At 43.9% G+C, this 17,250-nt stretch overlaps 1 protein-coding gene across 16 annotated transcripts in view; it reads right to left on the minus strand.

Annotated features, from left to right (window-relative positions):
* Positions 1 to 17,250, minus strand: part of Kcnma1 (potassium calcium-activated channel subfamily M alpha 1) — a 720,864-nt gene that overhangs the window by 210,001 nt on the left and 493,613 nt on the right. For all 16 annotated transcript variants that reach the window (XM_085698388.2, XM_085698387.2, XM_085698389.2 and 13 more), the window contains exons 10-12: positions 5,277 to 5,387; positions 3,274 to 3,379; positions 606 to 688 (exon numbers count right to left, since the gene is read on the minus strand). In XM_085698388.2, the coding sequence (XP_085554514.2) occupies positions 606 to 688; positions 3,274 to 3,379; positions 5,277 to 5,387 (300 nt within the window). The remainder of the gene's footprint in view (positions 1 to 605; positions 689 to 3,273; positions 3,380 to 5,276; positions 5,388 to 17,250) is intronic.

Raw genomic sequence — 17,250 nt, forward strand, 5'->3', positions numbered from 1 at the left:
CAGATAACATAATTTAAAAAAAATGGAAATTTAAGATTTTATGTGTATGAATCTCTGTGTGTAAGTGTAGGTGTAAGCCCATTTGAAGGCAGAAGTCAATATTGAGTATTTTTATATGTGGACCACCTTGCCTTTTTAAAACAGGTCTCTCAGTGACCTGGAACTCACCGAGTTAGGTTTAGGCAGCTTGGCCGGTGAATCCCAGGGACCTGTTGCCTCTGACTCCTAAGGATACAATGTGCTACTATGCCTCAGTTTCTAAAATTAGTTCTGGGGCTCAAACTCACGTCATTACACTGCACAGGAGGCAGGCACTTCACCAACTGAGCCACCTCCCAAGCCCTGTACTCATGGCACTTTTATTCAGACTTGAACCTATTATTCATTCTCTAGTTCTTTCTCTAGGAATCTGAACTCCACGAGCAGTTCTGAGCAGTGGACACTGCTCTTCAGCTCTGCCAACTCCACACAGGAGCCATTGTTGGCCGGTGATGAAGGAAGTATGGTCCACAAAGACAGCCCTCTGCAACTCCCAAGAAAGGGTGCATGTACGCTCATGGGAGACCAGTCCAGGCCCTTCCCCAGCACCTGATTCCAGGAGTTACCTCATGATGTTGGAAGCATCTTCTGCATCCGGGTCAGCGCAGTACTTATTGGCAAGGATCAGGCAAGCATCTGCTGACTCTATCTGAGAGACCGAAAGAAAAAATCGTAACAAACACAAACATATAAAGAGATATACACAACTGCAGTCTCTCTGTGTTGATAGCATTTAGAGAATCTGGTATTTTGCAAGGAAAGGAGAAAAATCGTGAAAAAAAAATTATAGTCAAAAGTGTAGGTTGCAGGTTAGGTCCCTGATAGAGAAGAAACCTTCCAGCGTGAACCTGAGCAATTCTGCACTTCAGTTGCCCTCGCTGCTTCCAGGTGTATTTGCCAAAGTCCTTACGTTCACTTAATTAAGCTGTTCAATCTCATTCTCACTGCCTGTTTAAACTGTGTGCCATCATCTTAATGGATCGGGAAATAGAAGTTGGTGGGTTAAACCCCTTCCCTCAGGTTAGGACGTGGACAAAAACAGTTGTAGATTCAGCAAAGTAGACTGGACCATCCAGGGGCTGGAGAGACGACTCAGGTATTTAAGAATTGCTCAGGTATGGTTGCTCTTGCAGAAGACAGATGTTCCATTCCTAGCACCCACGTGAAATACACATGCATACATGCAGGGAAAACACTCATACATATAAATTTAAAATAAGTAAATCTTTTTAAAAAAAAATCTTTATCAAACCTTATGTACATTTTCATTACGTGTGTCCCAAGAAGAAACTGGAGCCTTAAATAGACCACGGTTCTGTGCTGTTTACTGTTCATTACTACTCAGGTATTCAAAAGACAAAATAATTTATATAAATGAAATGATACTTTGCAGATGGACCCAAAAGGCAACTACTGACTTATCTTAATGTGAGCCAAAAGGAGGATTGTTCCTTAGACAGACCGTGAGTTTGATGTGCTAATAATTGCTTGCATTTAAATTAGGCCTATGAACAAAAGCCATTTTCTCTGTCCTTATGACTTAGGTCATGTCTGGATAATATTAAAAGGAACTAGCCTACATACGCATGAGAATTCACATGCTGACCTGGGTCTGCAATTCTCCTGCTCAGAATGTTGTACTTACTGGACTGTTCCAGCATGGAACTCTTCAGCAGGAGGGCTGTAGTTCTGTCCCTGGTATGTCACGCACTCTCTCTCGATTTCTTTAATAATAGGAAGAATTCATACAAATCCTTCTGGATTTTCTATGTTTGCCAGTACAGTAATTACAGAACTGCTTGGTGACCACAGTTAGCATTTAGGCTTCTGCAGGTACACACAATATGAATGTACTGCCACTGGCACACAAATGTGGAACACACTTACTAAAACTGTGTTAAATGAATTAAATAGCAAATGTCAGTTTACTGTGTCCCTTCCTTTTCTAAAGTCTTGTTTGTACTTTATGAGAAGACGCCAGTTCAAAAGGGTCCATGAAGAATACGGTTAACTTATTACCAAATGGTGCGGAGTCTATTTTTTGGAAAAGGGAAGCACAAATGTTTTATAGCTTTGTGTAAGTTTCTTTTCTCACATTTCTCTCAGATATAATTAATGGATATGAAAGCTATGCTGAGTTCAATTAGGTGGAAATTAATCATCTTTGATGCTACATTGGGCATGGCTTTTTAGCCATTCAACATTAGTTTTTATATTTATTTATTATTAGAGAAAGTGGAATATAGAAATCACCCACTGTTAAAGAGTTGAAGTTAGTCTGTGTCTTTGAGTCCAGGAGAATGCTTTATGAAATTGGGTGGACCAGAGTTTGGGATATACATATTTAGTATTGTAAGAGTTTCTTGGTTAATTGTTCTCTTGATTAGCATGAAGGACCCCTCTTTGTCTCTTCTGGCTAATTTTAGTTTCAAGTCTACTTTGTAGGCTAGTGGGATAATGGTGCCTGCTTGCTTTCTGCACCCATCTGCTCAGGACGGCTTTTCTAGCTTTTCTCTTTAAAGAGGTTGTCATCTTTGAGGGTCAGACGAGTCTCATGTACACAACAGAAAGATGGCTTCTTTCTTAACCTGTTCGCATCATTTGTGTCGTTGACTGAGGAAGTAGGGCCCATGTTCCGTATTTTAAGTTATTACTGAAAGGCATGCATTATTGCTGGCAATTTGTTATTCTTCTTGCTGTTTGAGATCTTACCCCTACATTGTGTTTCAGTAATTGTAGCTTCATTGTTTCTTTTTCTAGTTTTGTGGAAATGAGTATTCCTCTTACAATTGTACGTGCATGTGTGTTTGTGTGCGCGTGTGCATGTGTTTGCACATTAAAACGAAAGGACGATTTGTGGGAACTGGGTCTCTCCTTCCACCAAGTAGGTCCTGGAGTTTAAACTCAGATCAACAGGCTTTGCAATGAGTGCCTTTACCCACTGAACCATGGGGATGAGATAGCCCCAACTTCACACTGGAGTCCTACTTTGGGAGTGGCTGATTTAGAAGAAAAGAGGAAAGTAAGTTCTGTATTAAAACAAACCTAAGTGTGGAATACTTAGAGATGGTCTAGCGTGAGCAACAGAGCGAGGTCCTGGGACCAACGAAAGAGAGTACTTGGGTTAGTAACATCTGAGTTACCTTGTTAATGCTTTAGAAGATGGCTCTTGACTACCCTGAGAATCATGGCCCCAATCCTCATGAGAGAGTAAGGACATTTGTTTATCCTTACCTTGACTCTGGCAAGATCGTGGGGATTGAGGACAGAACCCTGATAAAATTCCACCTGAGTAAAATGCCGCTTGAACAGAGCCTCGAGCTCAAGGTTAGGGGAGATGCTGCATGGACAGAAAAGAAACAACCGTTAAAACAACGTAGTAGAGATCCCAGACTCTGTGGCTCCCTTGCTTTTAATTTCTACATAAAGACCTAAACAAAGGCCCTAAAAGACTCATATTTAAGAGAAGTAAACACCACTGAAAATCAAACCCAGAGTTCTCTGATCTTACAAAAGCTGGAGCCTATATGGCAAAGTGTCTTCCTCTTTGTTATATAGCAAAGTGTCTTCCTCTTTGTTATATGGCAAAGTGTCTTCCTCTTTGTTATATAGCAAAGTGTCTTCCTCTTTGATATATGGCAAAGTGTCTTCCTCTTTGATATATGGCAAAGTGTCTTCCTCTTTGATATATGGCAAAGTGTCTTCCTCTTTGTTATATGGCAAAGTGTCTTCCTCTTTGTTACCACTAGAAACACCACAGCTACTTGGAAGGCCCAGATTAAGGTGATTTCCAGGTATGTTTATGAGGGTTCTTTCCTACAAGATTCACCTTTGAATCTGTGAATTTAGGAAAGTGGACCTTCCTCCACATGAGTGGATACCAGTCAACCAAGCAAAGACCTAAAAGGAAAGGGCAGAGGAAGACCATAGCTGCCCCTTGCTCCCTGCATGTCTATATGCACTATGACATCTTATCTCTTCCACTCTTCTCTGTGGACCAGGGTTTCACATCATTGACTCCCTTTGTTTCAGGCCTTCGAGCTGTAAACTGAGTCATAACACTAGTAGGGTTTTTAATTTGGAGAAGGTAGAGCATGAGACTTTTCAGCCTCCAGAATTGAGTGACTTACCAAGAGTCTTTCTCTATATAGGATATGTATATCCTTAAGTCAACTGTATAACCCAATCAGGTTTCCTTTCCCAATAATAGCTGACGTTTATTGAATACTTCCTGCACGCCTAACTGCTCTCTCCACACTTCACATGGATTGATTAATTTATTCTTACAACAGTCCAAGGAGACAAGAGTATCTCTTCGCTTGTCCATAGACATGGAAGCTGAGGCACGGGGAAGTAACATGCTCAGCCAGTCACTGGTTAAGTAAGGATTCAGATTAAAGATGTACTTGGCACTATATCTATGGATTAAATGAAAATCCATTTGCACAGCCTCTGGTATCAGGTGAAACAACAGTGTTAATATGCCTAATACACAGTGTGATATAGTTAATAGCTATCAACTGGACGCGATGTGGAGTCACCTAGGAGACCAACCTCAGAACGTTTATGTGGAGGATCATCTAGATTGGGTTAAGTGAGGTGGAAAGATTCATTTTGAACATGCAGCACCATCTTTTAGGCTGGGGTCCATACTAAACACAAAAGGAGAAAACAGACCAGCACCCGCATTCATCGCTCATCTGCATGCGGATGAAATGTGGCCTCACACTCTCACTGCCACGCTTCCTGTGGAAACCTTGATTTCTTTGAGTTATTTTGCAGGCGTTTTGTCCCACTGAAAAGTAGCTCTGTCACCCTGCTTCTTGTCTTGTCTTGCTTGGTCCCTCTGCTGCAGCGGTAAAGTATCCACACAATCATATCAGTTAGCCCACTCCCGCACTGCAGATGCCCCTGACTGCACAGGGCCACGTTGATGAAGGGACGAGAATGGTGACTTGGATCCTAGTGAACTTCCCTGTTCAGTCTTTCAGAAAGAAACTCAGATATGGCCCCAGATTACCTCACTGGAGTCAGCTTTCAACCCTGGCCTAGGGTGTTGCTTCCCCTCCAAGGGTTCTAAATCAAAGTCCACATTCTTACCTAAGGAGCCAGCAGGGGTCATGGCTTATTCAACCTCATCTCAATTCTCAACCACCTCCATCTCTACCACACCTGTGGGTCCTCAGAGAGAAGCACGTGGCTGGGCAGAGGCTCTAGTGACAGCAGGGGGTTCTTACTTGTGAAGAAAGACAATCTCCACGTTGACATCATCCCGGTCCTTGTGCAGAAAGTCCTTCAGGAAGTTAGAGACACTCTCCAGAGTGATGTGGCCACAGACTACAATGTGCCTGCATAGGAGAGATCAGTTAGTTCCTGATCCCTGACGAGGCAGGCAGGGTGAGGCAGCTGCAAGAGGATATATCCACCCTCAGCCCCTGTAAACCCAGTGCCCGTACCAGAGGGTCGTGAGGCAAAGCGATGGTGCTAGCAGTTGCTCAGAGGCTCCTGGACAGAAAAAGCATATGGCTGCTCACCTGGGCCTGCACAAAATCCTATTAAAAGCCCAGCGACTAGGCCAAGTGGTTTTATGCATTTAACAATAAGTGACATTCTGCTTCTGCTTAAATGCTACATTATCAAGTCCCTTGCAGATTCCTATCTCTCCCTTTCTGCCCACAAAGCGTCCTCCTGGGAGATTTACCGCAGCAGTCTTGGTTTATGACAAACAGCTTATCAGGTAATGAGATAACAAATCTTGCTGAAACGATGATTTTGTGTGTAAGAAAGCGGACTTTTATCAGGGTGGCTAATGTGTGACTTGACACGTTATAGGCTCGGCTGGCCATAAGCAGTAAAAAGGAAATTTTGCATTTTTCTACCATAACTTCTCCAACAATGGAGGCATGTAACACTTTACAGTAAGTGAGCATTACTCAGGGCTAAATGGAAATGAGACGCCCATGGAATGGGCGATCAAGCTGCCTGCTGTGGCTACGTCTCCAGATGGCGGCCACCTCAGGGTGCTGAAGACTTCCCCAGAGCCAAACTAATTCACCTGGAGACCCCTGCACTGGGCAGAAGCCAGGGAGACATGAATGTGGAAATGCTGGCTTTGTTCTAGGGCAGTTCTGACCTCTGTTTCTAGAAGCAGCAGCTCATTCCCAGGAAATGAGACCCCTTTTCCAGGACATTAAGACCTGCGGCCTCTCCAACAACTTTCCTTCTTAAAGCGAGGCAACCTTAATGTCAGACTATCCTGGGCTCACTTACACGGGCTTCACAGGGCTCAGTCACAAGACCATGACCTGAGAATTGGCCCCAAGACCAAAAGTGGCTCGGCTGTGAAGCTACAAGCACCAGCTTCTAGCAAACACACTGCAGTAAGCAACTCAACTCACACCACTCTACCCTTCAGGCCGACAACAGCAGAGGGTGGATCTCTAATGCGGTTTAAGACTGGGCCAGGTGGCGAACATGCAATAAAGCAATTTCCCCAGAAAACTTCAGAATGCCCGAGTCCTTTACCCTTTATAATTGCTCTGTTCACATTGTAATATGCCAGAAAGCTCATTGGCTAGAGGCAACTTATAATAGGAGGCAGTGATGATGGTTTATGCAATGTCCCATTAGACGTCATTACAAGAGTCTGCCCTTTTGTGGCAATTTGGTGCTCGACTAAGTATGTGAGAATAATGCAGTAAACTCACTGGGGAAATGATAATGGTGCAGAACAAGGAGTAAATCAATAATATGCATGATGCAGTTAAGAATGTTTCCATTATGGACTGTTATTGTTACGGTGGGGCACTTAGCCTGATCAGGCAAGCCATGGTCATGAAGGCAAAAGAAAAGTGACAGGGGAGGTACATCAAAAAAGACATTGTAACATGATCATATGGCCCTGTCAACAGCATCTACTAGGTTGTGGCGGTCACTGAGCTACTCACCCAAATTTTATGCCCAAAGCCCTGTACCACTGACCCCTTCTGACTATAAGGCTGTAAAACACATTGTGTATCTGAATTCACGAAATTAGCAGACTGTTTGGAATTTTACATTTCTTTTCTTATTTTAAAATGTTTCTTGTGATATAGGCATATTTATGGACAAAGCATAAGTAAGTATGCGTATTCTGAATGAGATTTATGATTCTGAAATGGCAAGCATGTCCAGAAAGTTACCAAGGAAGAGGAATTCCCTCCTGACCTGAACTGCACACAAATGACAGGGATGTTACCTGGTGTGTTCTGTGCACTCTAACATCCTGCACGAAGACACTAGGATAAAGAAAGCACCAACAAAAATCTAACTAGTAGGTATCTCTATAGTTGAAGTTATTCTTGGATGAAAGAGCAAGCCAGGTAAGCAAGAACCCCAGAAACAGGGGCTGCAGAGATGGCTCAGCAGTTGGAGCACTGGCTGCTCTTCCAGATGTCCTGAGTTCAATTCCCAGTAGCCACATGGTGGCTCACAACCATCTGTAATGATATCTGGCACCTTCTTCTGGCCTGCAGGTGTACATGCAGACAGAACACTGTATATAAAATAAATAAATAAAATGCAAAAAGAACCCCAGTAGCCTGTTTTGATGCCAAGGAGAGGACATCTCAGAGAAGCTACTCATTCCAGTCCACACAAGCTGAGAAGTAAGTCCCACCCAGTCAGCCTCTGCATCAGACATTGCAAATTTCAGAGTTCTACACTGGCATATCCCTTGTTATGATTCACAGCCAGATTCAAATGAATGGTGGCTTGAGACAGCCGAACATTCAGCCTTCCTGTTCTGTACACAAAGAATGGAGTGAACATCTGACAGCCCCCCCCCACCATTGCTGCTCTGAAATCACTCATCCTAAGAGAGACAGGTGCGAAGTGGAAGGGGGGGATGAGTGCTCTCCCACCCACAACACATCACCCTCGAATCAAAGGTTCAGCCAGCTGATTTATTCAGCCTTAGAAAGAGTCAGGGTTCTATGATTTGAAAGTGTGGCGGGTACATATAAAATATATTCCAATGCAATCAATATTATCCCTTAAGCCTTTAATTAGCTTTCACTTCTCTGAAGAAGTAGACAAATGCTGGCAGGAGAGAGGATGGGGTAAAAAGATCGACTTTTTTTTTCATTTGGTGCTGCTGTCCAATATCACGGTAGACAATTGAAAATATATATCTTTTAGCTACAGCATGATTTCTGGGGTGGAGAACAGTCCTTATCAAAAAAGGAAGAAAAAAAATCTTCCTTCAACGTAATTGGTATTTTTGCTCAGAAAAAAAGGGGGGAGGGTTGGCAGGGGGAAGGGGATTGATTGAAAGCAGACTGCCTTTTTGCCCAGGGAGAGTTATTAGGGACATTATCATGGCAACCTTGAAGAAGCCATATTGTTCCAATCTGCCCTGTATCTGATTTGAAGATTTACAGCCTCCCCCTTTTGTGCCAATAATCATTTCCCTCCATTTTGTTTTCCATACAATGGAAGTTATCAGGGAGCCCACATATTGAAAAGGTTTGAATGTCGTCAGAATTGATGGATGGCGAGATGTTGCCTCTCCAGCCCTGTATCAGCACGGGAAGATGAGCTCTGGTGTCCCATGTTTGAGGAAGCCTCTGATGCCCTGCAGGAGCACGAGAAAAGGATGGACAATGGGGAAAACACTTGAAAATCCCTCAGGCAGTAGCTTGGGGAGGATATTGTTTCAGAAAGAAAAAAAACCCACAGTATTTATTCTCCCATCTATTCAAAATATGATTGGAAATATTTTATAGTTGATAGCAGAGTACTGGTTCCTTAGAGGCAGTAAATATCCATGGGGTATGTCTGACGAAAGTCAAAGGATCCCTGTCCAAAATGATCTCTGCTCACTTCCACAACACCTACGGACCTGTTGGCTGAGATTCGTACTCTGATGTCAGACACAAATTAATTAAATAGTCTCAGACGGCTCTCACCAATGTTTCATTTGAGAAGTAACCATTCAGAGTGTTACAGGCACTGTAAAGAGCGCTTGATTCATAAGGTTGTCTCCAAGATTTACTGAGGGAGATAATACAAGGATGCATCCCTCCAAGGAGCAGTGTCAGAATTAAAAATGGTAGGAAGTGGGAGGCATCTTTACATCAGTACATAGTAGTATGTGGTCCATATAATTCCATCTGATCCTCAACTTCATGTTCTTACCACCAGCATCTCTTCAGACAGCCCGTCTAAAGCTATTCCTATGAGATGCATCTCTGATGTCCACAGGAAGTAAAAGGAACTGACCCAGGATGCAGTCCAGGTGGGAGACTCCAGGGCTCACAGAGATGAAGCTGGTGGGTGAGGATTTGTACCTCTCAGCTTCTGCTCCCTCAAGAGAGGCAGGGTTGGTTATTGCACGGTAGAGAAGATATTTTAGGAGTTCTCAGAGGTTCAGAGAGTTATGTCATGGAAGCAGGGTGGACAGAGATGAACTTAACACATCACAGTTTCTCAGCATCTCTAGACGAGGCTACACCTGATCAGTTGACCCAAATGGGTCAAAGAAACGAAAACTAAATAACACAGAATCACCAACAGCATTGTTCATAGGCTCTAAACCAAACTTCAACTTTAGTCATACAGTCTGACTAGCCAAGGGGCTGCAAAAATAATGTAAATATCTGTACCAGAGCTTGCTCTCCAGTGAAGCTGAGGACTCTCTCACCAGTCCAGGAATCTGGAGGATAACAAAGAGATGGCCCATTTGCAGCAGAGCTATTTAAGTAGGCCACACTGTGAGGTATCTAAAGCCATTCTTATCTGAGGCTCCGGATATAGACTCTTTAAACCCAATGCCAATCTTCACGCCTGGATTCTATGTGGCCTGGCCACTTAGGCTGTGAAGACAGACAACAGACCTAAATCAGTGACCACTTCTATTCCAATCTGATGATATTTGGGAGTGGGACAAAGATTGATGGAGTTTGATAAGCAGATAACTTCTAAGACAAAGGGAACATAAACAGAGAAGCTAATAAAAGTTTAGATGAAAGACCCATCTCAGATGGACAAGGAAATATCTTAACTATTGACACACTGGTGCCAAATGGAACTTGGTGGAAGGAAGTAATTGATCCAGTAGTGATGCTGAGTAAGGGATCCAAGCAGCGGGTTAATTAGGGATGGGTAGCATAGGTAGGATGTGGAACAGCTAAGGCATCTTGAGGTTGAGCATGATTTCGTAATAAAAGACTACTGTATGACTACAGTGAACTCTCTCAAGGGTAACTGGGATGTCACCACTCATTTATGCTATAGGCTCATCATCTCCAAACAGTGATGACTGTACTCCTCCTACCACCAGGCACCTCTACCTCTAGAATATGGTTACAGGCATTCTCCCCAGTCACTCTACTTCTGTTGCTATGGTGGAACAGGAAGGCCACTGTTTCTGAGTGAGTGCCAAGCTGTTTCAGAAGTCAATTCCACACCTGTGTTTTAGGGTGGTCTTATGGCAGGAGGCTTAAGAGGAGGACAGGGCTTTTCACGGTTTGCAGGATGAGCGAGGTCAAATCCATGAGAACAAAAATCTACATATTTTCCACATATACCAAGTAGTATTTCTGAGAGTCAACAGCCTTTGAAACATTCTATATCTCACCATGACAGGGTGTTGGCAATAGACCCCCATTCACATTTCCAGGTATATCTTGGGCCTACAACGCATGCTTAGTCTAATGCCCACGATCATTTGACAAGGAATCAGGTTCAGTCATTTGTGCAAGGTGAGTATCCACCAAAGGCAGAATACCCCCCTCTATTTGATGCCTTCTAAGAAGCAGCAGCATCAAATGCTGCAGAGAGGTCCTTGGCTGGGGACCAAGAGACTGGGGAGCAGGCCTGTGTGACCTGGAGCCATCACTATAAAAGAGGAGGCTGCCTGGGCCCCCCCACCAGACCTTCATGAGTCCCTATGGGAGGGGAGGGTACTAGCTCCCTGCCTATTCTCTCATTCTTGTCGGTTTATCTTGTCTAGATGGCTGCAATTGCTTCCTGGTTCCTAGTTGATTTCCCTGTTTACTCTCTCCACCTCCCCTAGTCTCTCAAAAGCTGAAGAGCAAAGACTGAGGCAAATCTGACCACAATCAGGTCTTCCAAGGTCGGGGAGGTCTTAGAGCTCTTCTTAGCAGGGCCTCGCACCAGGAAGATAGTGTAAAATACATGGCTCTGGGCTGTTTATTTTTAAAGATACTATATCCATTTTTACTGGAACAAGTATAAAGAACTTAAAAAACCCATAGCTATCCTGTCACAATAAATCATACAGAGTAAATTGAAAATCCTATACAGCTTTTTCTGAATACATTGCACTCACTTTGTCAAAGAGGCAGATGAAATGTGGCATGTATTGATCTAGATGTCTCTGTGAAACTATAATATTTATATCAAATACATATGCTAGACTCTCCTCTGTCTTTTTGCTGAGCCTTCTAATCATGCCTCGCTCATCCCACCTCTCCCCAGCACCTCCCACCATTAGTAGCCCCTGACGTGAGGTGATTGGATTTTAAGTAGAGCTAGGAAAGAAGAATGGGTAAGATTTTATCACACAAGAAGCAGGGCAGTTGGAGACCCAGCAAGCAGCCACACAGCGGTCAGTACCCAAGGCTCCTATTTGCTCTTCTGGGTTGAACTTGAACTTTTCAGGGTGTATATCTTCATGACTCTCATGCAAGCTGGATTTCATCCGCTACGTCATCCAGCCATGTCTTTTGGCTGCTCAGGCAACTAGCCCTGATTGAGTGGTGCCTTCACTTTAACTCTCTCCTTCTGGCGCATGACCCCATTTTAAACATGAAGTAAATCCATCTCCAACTTTTCTTCTTTTTCCTTTACTGATAAGCTGTTCCCATGTGACTGTCTTCACTATGGGGAAAGATTGTCACCCACCATCAAAGCAAACTGACCCCAGCCTGCAGTCTTTATCTTCCCATCCAACCCCAGGAGCTAGTTCAGCATGAATTTGTTTGCAAGATCTATTTGTTGGGAAAAGTATGCCTGACTTGAACATTAGGCCAAAGCAAACACAGTCAACATTAAACAGCAAAATGTAAAAATGGCTGTCCAATTCAGACATTCCAGAAGGCTGGAATCTTCTTCCAGGTGGGTAACGGGGCAAACAATGGAAAGAAAACAGCACAGTATTTATCAAGCCAACAATCCCAAAGCCTGGATATAACCATTTCCTGTTGAAAGACAGGGGAGAGAAAAGAAAGAAAGAAGGAGGAAAAGGGGTGGCTATCCCAAGGAGGCTTAGGCTAAAATATTCTACTCTTGGCCACTCTACTACTTTACTAATGAGAAAGGAAGGAAATGTGATCTGCCTCCTGGTGAGAAAGAGAAAAGAGCAACTGTCTTATGCAGCTGTCCACAGGAGTACTATGGAAAAGGCAGTCTGTTTCGCTGTTTCCGTAAATGGAGCAGACAGTGGAGCAAACAGATCTGAACAGCTCAGCAAAGGCACTTTCCTGAAGCAGAGCCCCAAGGTCAGGGAGCCCAGAACGTTCCACACAAAACTGATGCATTCTGTTGTTTATAGCTGAGAACTAAGCCAGCCTAGAGGATCCACCATTCCAAACCATAATGAGATCTGCATAATGAGACAGTCCCAAGACCAGAGTCAGATGATAGTAAGAATGATGACATCTCTGCTGCAGCTTGTAGCCTGCGTGGATTATCAACCAGCCCAAGATTTGATAGATCCAGAGAACCTCAGCATAGGCTGGTTCTGCCTAGCAAACATATACCATTCCTTCCGTCAGCAACATCTCACTTTTAATTACAGCTGGCTTTGTTATCTCTAATCCAAGTTTCCACCACCAAGGGAGTCTAACTGCTGCTCAAGGTAACCTTAGGAGTTGAATGAACCATGCTGATGGCAAAATCCAGTGATAAATAACCATGCATTTCTGCCTTCTGGACACAGCCCCATCTCTGGCTGCTATCTGTCCTTCCTGGGAGGTTGCCCTTCAGTTTTCCCTGGATTTTATAAGCTACACGGGTACTCCAATGGCTAAAAAATTACCTAGTCAGCAAAACTCCATTTCTGTTGCTTACAGTCAGAGAATCCTAAGGGACAGATTCACTGACCCATGTTGAAACTCTCATTTAATTTTCACAAGTATCCACTGTTCAAGTATTCACATCACCACCACTTTGTTATTTCTTTTCTCCTTTAATTCCTTTCAGAGCGGAGAGTTTGTGTGCATGCTTCTGTGCGTGCCTGTGCACGAGGAAGTCAGAGTCTAGCATCAAGCGTCTTCCTGTCACTCCCTCTATTTTCTGAGACAAGGTCTCCCTTTCACTGAACTTGGAGCTCCGAGGTTCGGTTAGGCCAGATGGCTAATGAATTCCTAGGATCCACCCATCTCGGACGCCCCAGCTCTGCGAGTCCTCTATCTGAATTTTAAAATATAGGTTCTAGAGATCCAACTCAGGACTTTATGCTTGCATTGCAAACATGCTACCAACTGAGCCATCGTCTCCAGCCCCAGGCAGCCTTTAATAATAACTCCACAAGTGTGAGGTTATCACAAATTACACCTTATCTGCTCTCTGCTCTCATTCACCTTGGACTCAGCGACCCTTTGTCATTTTAAATAAAGCAGGTTATCTTTGACCTGACTTCCTCCATCTCAGACAGCTTCCTGTCCTGAATGGCATTTTCCCCTTTAGATCAAAGAAGCTTTCCCTGCATCTACCTGCTGTTGCACCTGGACAAACACAGAGCAAGAGGGGAGAAGACTGATCCAGAGATAGGCTAACCTTACCCTTTGGGAATGGAAGCGGAGTAGAGAGAGAATGAATCCAAACACATAAACAGTATATGTGTTTTCCTTTGCAAAGGGTTTTGATATGCAAGGTGTGCCCCCACCTCTCTCCCTAACACTCTTGATAAATCATACATCCCATTCTGTCATCACATACTGCAGGCTGGAGTTGACTTTGTCACTGTGATAATTATTAACCTGATAATACATCCTCCCCTTATCTCCCACTACACCCAAAAGTGCAGCTTAAACCAGCCATTCTCAACACACATACTAATGGTCCCCAAAATGAGTTGGTTCCACTTGGAATATTTCTACATGACTGGAGCCAAAGTCTACCTGTACAACCAGTCAGCTCAATTTTGGTTGGGCAGTAAGCAAGTCACATGAGTTTTCTAACACTTAAACAAAGGAGCTGTGTTAGGTGGTCTTGCCCAACTGTAGACTGATGAGGTGCCTTAAGGTAGGCAGGTCTAAGCTAGTATGCTCAGTAGGTGCACATACTGAATGCGTTTCTATCCAGGCTTTTTCCCACTTATCATGGGTTTATCAGGATGCAACATCATCTGAAGATGGCGAGCATCTATACTGGCATCAGCTCTACAACTCCTGGGGGACTTGGGAGGAGCCACGGACTCCAAACACTGCTGAGGCATGATACGTCAGAGCAGAATATGTGTACTTCCTAGGAAGAAGCAGATTTCCTGGTTCCAGGTCCCCTTCTCCAAATCTCTCTGCAACCCCCTTTTCTCTTTTAGATTTGTAAGATTTTAGGCACACTGGTTTTCTGCTGTTACCTCTGCCCTAAATAGCTCCAGTGAGTACATTCAACAATCTGAGTTATCACATGCTTTAGGAAAACTCTCTGTAACGGGCTTCTGCCTTCATGATTATTTTACACCTTCATGATTTTATTGTACAAAATTCCTGCCAAAAGAGCCTCTCAATGGGATGACGTCCCTGCACAATCAAGCTCCCATTTAGCTGCCACTGGCTCCTTGGGTAGTTCTGACTGTACAAAGTCTCACACACTGTCCAGGAGAATAGCAATCACATTCTCCCACTCATTCTGTTCACAACAGAGCCCAGCACAGTTCCTGGCTCAGAGCAGCATTTTAATAACTGTTGAGACAATGTGTTGGAATGGGTATTTTCCTAAATCTGTTTTGTATGCAAGCTGGCATGACCCTTTGGCATCAGTGAAAAGCATCATAACCCTTAGAATGGTATGCATGTGTCTCTGATCTGCCTCCACTTCTCCTCACTGAAATGGCACAGAGGAGGGAGAGAAGATAACTTTCACTGAGAACTGGTACCCACATTCAGAGCAAGTCTCCACGGTTGTGGGGGAGGGAGCAAGCCACTGCCATGCAATATCAGTACTGTCTCAATCCTGACAGCAACAGAATCAGATTTCCACAACTTTCATGCTGCATTGGTTTCTATAATATTTTAATACAAAGAGACACTGGACTTGGCCAGTTAGAAAGTTTGTTGTTTTACTTTCAGGCCATAGTGACAGCAGTGGTGGAATGAACCCCAAATCTATGAGGAACTGCTTGCCACAGCTCTGGAAACACTTCTATCAGAATGACTGGCATGGCAGGAAGACAGAAAATAGGGTGCAACTTAGTCTCGGATGCTTAGATTCGCTCCTGGGATTCTCAATCTACCCAGCAAGGACTCATTCCATCAAACATGATGCTGAGCAGAGAAATCTTTGGGGATTATAATTAGAAAAGTCATAATCAGGATTCCTTTGTAAATTTAAGCAAGACTATTTGAAAGCAAAAGTCTAGGCTTGAATACGGCTTTTTTTTCCTTTCTTTTTTTTCCTGGTACTCAGTTCATCTCCCACCTACATTTCTATTCTTGTTTGGAGAACAATAGGTGGAACATTTTGCTAAGTGTGTGGAAGGGAAGAAAGACAGCAGGGAAGGGGGGCAGGGGGAAGCCTTCATCCCATCAGCAGTAACAGGAGATAGACTGGCTATGCAGTCAAGTCTCTTCTCGGGAGACATTAAAGTTTGAAAGGGACTGAAGATGTGGCTTAGAGGAATCCAAAGCAGATGTCAAGGAAGAAGCGTCACATCCACACCCACCAAGACCCCTGCCATTGAAAGGACTTCCTGGCACACTACATCATGTGAGCCATCTAACGACAAATGCTTTGGATCTGCCTCCCGGTACCAGGGGTCATTTTCCTGAAGTATGAGGGCAATCTCATTTCTTTTTCTTTTTCTCCCTTTCCCCAAAAAGTTTAATGCTAATCAAAGCAGAATGCTTAATCAGTTCAAGATGGTCTGTCAACTTGAATTATCTATTTGTCTTCTTATTTACTGTATCTGTCTGTCTGCAATTCTTTGTATCTTCGTGAAAATCAGTTATTAGGGCCCATGTTTCCTTCTGACTAGAATCGCTACCAGATGAACCTTCCCGGTGATATGTTGATGATTTGCTAATTTATGGTTTTTAAGATCCAGGAATCCTAAGATATTGCTAGGGAGTCACGTGGGCTACGAGAAGGGGGTGCTCAATGGCTTTCTTGACAAGGGATCAAAGATTGTGTAAAATACAAGGCTTCAGTCCCGTTTCAACCTGAGCGATGTCTGAGATAGAGAAATAGTAAATGACATCTTATAGGAAACATCCCTCCTAAGAGCAGCCCGCCCCTCGCAGCCCTGGGAGAAGCGAGAGTGAGCTTCACCCGAGATCCAAGTAAACAGGAAGGGAAAGCAGGTCTGTGGCATCAGGCCTTCTTGACACCACATGAATCAATCCAAATCCCACTCCTGCACACTGGAGGCCAGGCCTGAGAGCGGCCATAGCACTGTAGGAAGATTCTCCAGGAACTGGGGCAGCTTTTTAAAAGTTTTTAGGCTGAACTATCCAACCATTAAGGTGGCGAGATAGCATGAAGCTCAAGAGAGAACGACAGGGCGGTGGTACCGCTGGAGGGTTTAATAGGTGTGCTGGAATGTATCTGTCCAGGATGCCAGGCTCAGATAGATAAACACATCTGAAACAAACAAACACAAAGGTATGACACGTGGTGATTCTCTTTTGGGCAATGGTAGACCACAGAGGGGGTAAACTAAATGAATCTTTTTAAATGAAGAACCATATTCTGAACTTTTCAGTGCCCGGTTCATTAAAGTATGACTTGGAACCATTGTGGGTAAAATCTGGAGGTAGGGAGAAGGTAGAGAGGGAGCCCGTGTTGATCCAAATAGTGCATAGGCAGAAGGAAGCACAGAGCAGGGTCTCAGGAAGGGGAAAGCCCCCGAGAAAGAAGAGCCTGGACATAGCTAAACTAGGACCCGATCATAAGAAACCAGAAGGAGACGCATCCAGCTCTGAGCCTCCTGGACAGAGAGCAGTGACCAGGCGAGTTGGAGACTGAGAAGGAGATACAGTTATTCTC

The sequence above is a fragment of the Myodes glareolus genome, chromosome 12 (assembly GCF_982192425.1).
Source record: "Myodes glareolus chromosome 12, mMyoGla1.1, whole genome shotgun sequence".
Taxonomy (NCBI): Eukaryota; Metazoa; Chordata; class Mammalia; order Rodentia; family Cricetidae; genus Myodes; species Myodes glareolus.